At 38.7% G+C, this 6,355-nt stretch overlaps 1 protein-coding gene across 1 annotated transcript in view; it reads left to right on the top strand.

Moving 5' to 3' along the window:
* The window catches only part of GDAP1 (ganglioside induced differentiation associated protein 1), a 19,004-nt gene that overhangs the window by 5,262 nt on the left and 7,387 nt on the right, over positions 1 to 6,355 (top strand). Inside the window, exon 3 of the mRNA XM_006860004.1 lies at positions 6,046 to 6,219. Coding sequence (XP_006860066.1) covers positions 6,046 to 6,219 — 174 coding nt within the window. The remainder of the gene's footprint in view (positions 1 to 6,045; positions 6,220 to 6,355) is intronic.

Here is a 6,355-nt window from a genome sequence, read left to right as displayed (position 1 = left end):
TTACGGGAGTAGAAAGCCTCATCTTTCTCCCGCGGAGCGGCTGGTAGTTTCGAACGGCTGACCTTAAGGTTCGCAGCCCGATTCGTAACCACTACGCTACCAGAGCTCCTTGCATTAACCCGTAGCACCACATAAATAGCATCCATTTAAATAGAGAAAAGTTTGAAGTTGTCAAAGACTTCATTTTACTTGGATCCATAATCAACCCTCATGGAAACAACAGTCAAGAAATCAAATGACATTTTGCATTAGGCAAATCTGCTGCATAAGGTGTATCAGGCACAAATTAAATTGGGGGGAAAAACAGTAATCGATCTTCAATCCTTGTCCTCAGGTAGCCTACCCACTATAAGAGAATCAAGAGGAAAGGAGAATGTGCCCAGTGATCACCTATGTACTCTTAGAGCTACAGCTCGCTCTGACAGGTTGTGATTAGAAATAAGTGAGAGAATGCATAAGTGGCAGTGACTATAGGAGACTGGCAATGTAGTATGAAGGTTTTGCAGACAAAAGACATTCAGCTCTACTCTACCATAAAATAGCAGGGCAACGTCTATTTCTCTTTCCTTATATATAAAATGGAAATGACTAGTCTACACTACCTGCTTCAGATGGGTTCTTTTTAAGACCGACTAGAATAGAATTTATAAAATGCCTGACAAATGGTTGTTTTTGAGGTGCTGTCAAGTCAGTTCCAACTCATAGTGATCCTATGCACAACAGAATGAAACACTGCCCAGTTCTGTGCCATCCTTACAATTGTTATTACACTCACTTGAGCCCACTGCTGCCGCCACTGGGTCATGAGTGAATGCATGCTTTCATCAAATTGAGCCCAAGCCCAGCTAATCATCATGGTCTCACAGCTGTGTTCAGACTTTTCAGATGCTGCACGCAAATCCAATTATTCTTCAACTGCCACCAGTTGTGTTGATGTTGATTGGCAGAATGAAGCCAGAATGTAACCTGAAAATTTTCAAAGATATGAGAAAGGAAATTGCTAGGCAAAAATAAAAAAAAGAATATGTCTGAGGTGCTAAAGGGAAATTACAGTATGAGACCTAAAAGGGTAACCCCACCCCTGGAATTAGATTCACATCCTAGGATTCTGATTAGAGGTATTAGTTGTAAATCTGTATGCTGGGGACTGAACTGAAAATGGTGACTAATTGATTTGTGACCATTTTTTTTCAACCTTGAGCTTTTTGGAAATGGATAAGTCTATTAAATAATTTGTATTTCATGGAGAATTGATTATAATAATGTATATGAAACAAAATAGTATAAGAATTCTGTTTTGAGTAATTGAAAAAATTTAAAAGATACAAGTTAATGGAAAATCACATTTAAATGTTTTGCTAACATCCCCTGAACTAATACTACTATACCTCTTCTTCTTTCACTCTGTCTCCTCATCCTCATTCTTCTCCTACCTTCTCTTTCCATTGTTTCTGCAATAAGGAAGTCAGTGATATAAAATATACTTAATAATATAGTAATGTAAATGATTACTGTGTTAATTACTATTATTATAATTTCTTAAAAATTGCTTAGGTTTTCGCTTTTATTTTAGCTATATAATAATGGCAAAACTGAAATACATTTTGACTCTTACAAAGTTAGAATACAGTAGCCAATCAAGGGAAGTACTTTGTTGTTGTTAAGTGCTGTCGAGTGGATTCCAACCCATAGCATCCTTCTATAGGGTTTCCAAGGAGTGGCTGGTGAGTTTGAACTGCTGACCTTGTGGTTCAAATCGACCTTGCTGTCCACAAAGACCTTTTATTATTATTTATTGAGTCTGAGGAGAATGTATTGTGGACTAAATGATAGTATAGAAATATAGGAGCTACAGACTTTAATTCTGTTTGAATCATTAGCATAAGAAACCAATCCTAGCTCTTAGTTCCATGGTGCTACTAACTTGTATATAAGTGTCACAATTGCCATTAAGACACTTTTTTTTTTTTTTAAATCTTTAAGACCTCATGGAGATTAGGAGTCAGAGAAGAGATAGATGATAACCCAAATGTCAAAGAGGGGGAGAGGTGAATTCTACAAATATTTGATACTTAAAGTGTGTTTCATGGGACCAGCATCACTTGGAGCTTGTTAGAAATGCAGTCTTTGACTCTACTGTATATCGATTGAATTAGAAGCTGCATTTTAACAAGATTCCTAGGTGATGGTGTCTATATTAACGCTTAAGAAGCATTTCTATAAATTACTGTGCTTTTAAGTAATTACTTAAAGTTTAATCACTACTATAAATTATTTTCCTTATATTTGGCAGATTTCTAGAATAAATTGTTAATAGTTTTTTTGTGTTTTTTAAATTTTTGAGTGTCTCAATGAAAACGTAATACTAATTTTTACATTGCTGGAGAATCTCAGTAACACTTAAAAAATACATGCCAGGAAGATAACAGTTATAGTTCTAGATACAGTAATACAACTATTTGCTATTGAGTTGACTTAGATTCCTAGCAACACCATATGTGTCAGAGTGGAACTATTTTCCATTGGGTTTTCAATGGATGATTTTTCGGAAGTAGATAGGTCATTAAGACTTTCTTCAGAGGTATCTCTGGTAGGCTGGGACCTCCAACCCTTTGGTTAGCTGCTGAGGGTGTTAGTCATTTGCACCACCCAAAGGGAAGTCTTTCTCAAAACCAAAACATAATAATGCCTTTTGTGTCTACCACAATTGTGGAATGTAGGAAACACCAGTAATGAATTTAGCATAATAATGGCAGTTTAGACCTTTAAGTTACTAAGCACTGTTTTTTGCTCTAGGGAAAACTGAATGCTATTTAGTTGTTGTTTTAATGGCTCCGGGCCATTGTTATGCTACCCAGTAACATACTTCATTGTATTCCTCAAAGATTTGAGAATGTACTGGGCTGTTGGTCCTCATCCAATGTCTGCAGTATACTTTTATTCCTTTCGGATTTTTTTTTTTTTCTTTTACTTCTTTTGGCTTATCTTGGCTACCATTTATCACATCTTTCAGCTTTGTGATTGTTTCTGTTTCTAATTAGCTGCATAAGTTTGTGTAAAATGCAAGACCTGCCTTGTCTGAGTCGGTTCTTTTAGGAAGATGGGTCTTATGCTTTGAGCTTAGTTACCAAACCTGGCTTCCACTAATTCGCCCTTTTCAGTCCCTCCCCCCATTCCCTCCTGTAATGCCACACTCCAGTCCTGGGACCTCTTCTCATGGCCTGCTTCTTAAACCCAGGTTCCCTGATTCCCTATTCTACCCCTAGGAGTATAAGCCTTTTATTACTTTCCCACTCCTGATGGAAGTGGAATTCAGGAGCATATCCTCTCTCTTCTTTTAAGCATTGTAACAGAAGCACTGTATGGGAAGGTTGGAAAATAAAATAGAATGAAATTGAGAGGGAAGATTTTTTGTGTAATTTGAAGGAAATCCCCAGTGTCTTTTTGAAAAACCCTGTTTCCAGAGGCTATGGACTCTGTTGTGTTCTTGTATGAGGAGAAGGAAGACAGCATTTTGCACACAGCATACTGAATAGATTGTTTTGGAAAGAGTGCAAGGAAAGTGAGCTGGAAAAGAACTTGGATTCAGTGGTTATTTTGTGCTGTGACCTGCGTTTCAGGAAGTAATTGTATAATAATGGTACAGTAAATAGAAGAAAATTATTTCCAAGGCCCTAAACATGTGTTCTCCATTGAAAAATTCAGGCTTGGCCAGATGGACTCCTCCAGAAAGCAATTAGACATTATTTAACCTACCCTAGTTGACTTTAAGGAGCTCTGGTAGCGTAGTGGTTACGAATCTGGCTGCGAACTGCAAGGTCAGCAGTTCGAAACTACCAGCTGTTCCACGGGAGAAAGATGAAGTGTTCTGCGCCCATAAAGATTTACAGCCTTGGTCGCTATGGGTCAGAACCAACTCGACAGCACATAACAACAACAACAGGTTTACTTTCAGGAGTCCTGGTGTGGCGCCGTAGGTTAATGCATCAGACTGCAAAGTCGTTCAAACTTCAAGTTTGGTGCTTCAGGCTCACCAGATGCTCCTTGAAAACCCTACACAGGGTTGCTTTGGGTCAGAATCGACTCAGTGGTACTTAACAACAACAAGTTGACTTTAAAGGGGCCCTGGTAGAGCTGTGGGTTAGGTGTTGGGCTGGGCAGTTCAAACCAACCAGTCACTCTGCAGGAGAAAGATGAAGCTGCCTATTCCTGTAAAGATTCACAACTAAGGGTTGCTGTGAGTACTAATGAACTCGTTGACAGTGGGTATAGTAATGCTATATCCACTGGGATGCTCAGAGGTTTTTAAGTTAAATCATCAAACCAAGAAAGAAATGAATAAAGAAAGTTGAGACAATTCTTTTCACTCGCTGCAATGACTAGTTGGTAGTTTTTCAGGGACAGATTAGATAAATGTAGGATATGAATCTGAAGGGATATACTGTTATCTTTGGCCATGTGGTTCACCATTAGTCTTCTTTTATAGTCTCTGGAATGTAACCTATTTAAAAGTGCTACTATGGAGTCCTGGTGTGGTGTTATGGGTTAGATGCACTGGACTGCGAGGTCAATTTAAACCACAAGGTCACCCCTCAGAAATCCTATACAGGGTATGGTGTAATGAAACAGTACTAGATTAGGACATAGATGACTGGCTCTCTTGTTCTGCTTCTGATTAGTTGTGGGATCTTGGAAAAACATTTCAGCCTTTCTTTCTCAATGTCCTTGTTTACCACAGTGCTTCTCCAGCTCAAGTTATTCTATAATAACTGGAAATTTGGGAGTGTATTAGCTAATTAATTAAAATGTACTGGACACCTATTTTGTGCTGTATATCACATTGTTGTTTTTCTTAAGTGCCATTGAGTCGGTTCCGACTCATACAGACTCTGTATAGGATTTCCAAGAAGTAGATGGTGAGTTTGAACTGCCAGCCTTGTGGTTCAAATTGACCTTGTGGTCCAGTGGATTATCCTGCAGTCCATACCTGGATTCCAAGCTTCATATTAGGCACTGAGTATTCAACAGATCCCTGCCCTCAAGGAGTCTGCATTCTAGATTTTAACCAGCGAATGGGGAGTTAATGAAAAACTGTTACTTTCTAGCTTAGTAGTAGTTTTTCAGGAGTCCTGGTGTCGCGCTGTAGGTTAATGTGCTGGACTGCAAAGACAGTCTGAACCACAAGGTCAGTGGTTCAAGCTCATGAGCTGCTCCTTGGAAACCCTATACAGGGTTGCTATGGATTGGAACTGGCTCAACAGCCCTTAATGACAACAACACCAACACTACTTTCTAGAGATACTTTGCTAGAAAGTCTCAGGAAAAGGCAGTGGTTGCAAAGGCTTTTCCATTTCATAAAGATGTTTATTTCATACTCATAAACATCAGCAGGATAACCCTTGGTGTGATTGTTGTTGTTAAGTGCCATCAAGTAGGTTTTGACTCACAGCAACTCTGTATAGGATTTCTGAGGAGTGACTAGTGTGGTTAGCTGTGCTTTTCCTACAAAGAATGGCCCCTGATCATCTTTCTCTACTGAGTTGTTCCATTAACTGAACCAACCTTTACTGAGCACCTAAAATGTGTGAGACACTGTTTTAGACCTTGGATTATATTTAGACTTCATGCCTGAAAGGCAAAAAGATATGAACAACCAATTACTGGGTGATGAGGGCTGTAATTGAGGATCCGCATTGTGGATGTACAGAGGAAGCCCATTGTGACCCAGCCAGATGTTGGCAGTTATGGGAGGCCAGGCAATGGTCCTCAGAGGAGGTGGTCTACATTATTGGACCTTGAATGATGAGTAGCCATTTACAAAGTGGAGAATGAGAGAATGCCTATGCAATTATGACTTGGGATATTGTCTGGTGTACCAGGCCGTTTTCATATTTTGAATGTCTGAGCTGGGGAGACAATATCTTTTAAGTGCCCTGATATAATGTTGAAAATGTTGATAATGAGAAGGTTGTGTTTTTTGTTCTTGCTTTTGAATGTAATGTCTCATTTGTAACTTTTTCTTTAATGTGTGTATGTGTATTTTAGAAAAAACATCCAGGTTAATGCCTGATAAAGGAAGCATGTATTATCCACGGGTCCAACATTACCGAGAGCTACTTGACTCCTTGCCAATGGATGCCTATACTCATGGCTGCATTTTACATCCTGAACTAACTGTGGACTCCATGATCCCAGCTTATGCTACAACAAGAATTCGAAGTATGTAAAAAAATTTTTTTTATTCACTCATATTTTTTTTTTTAAATGTTTTTATTTTGGATTGAGTGAAAGTTTACTGGGCACATCATCAGCTTCACATTCAACCACTCATATAGCTTGTTTCATTACATTGATT

The sequence above is a fragment of the Chrysochloris asiatica genome, unplaced genomic scaffold (assembly GCF_000296735.1).
Source record: "Chrysochloris asiatica unplaced genomic scaffold, ChrAsi1.0 scaffold00036, whole genome shotgun sequence".
Taxonomy (NCBI): Eukaryota; Metazoa; Chordata; class Mammalia; order Afrosoricida; family Chrysochloridae; genus Chrysochloris; species Chrysochloris asiatica.
This window is presented reverse-complemented; position numbering and strand designations above follow the sequence as displayed.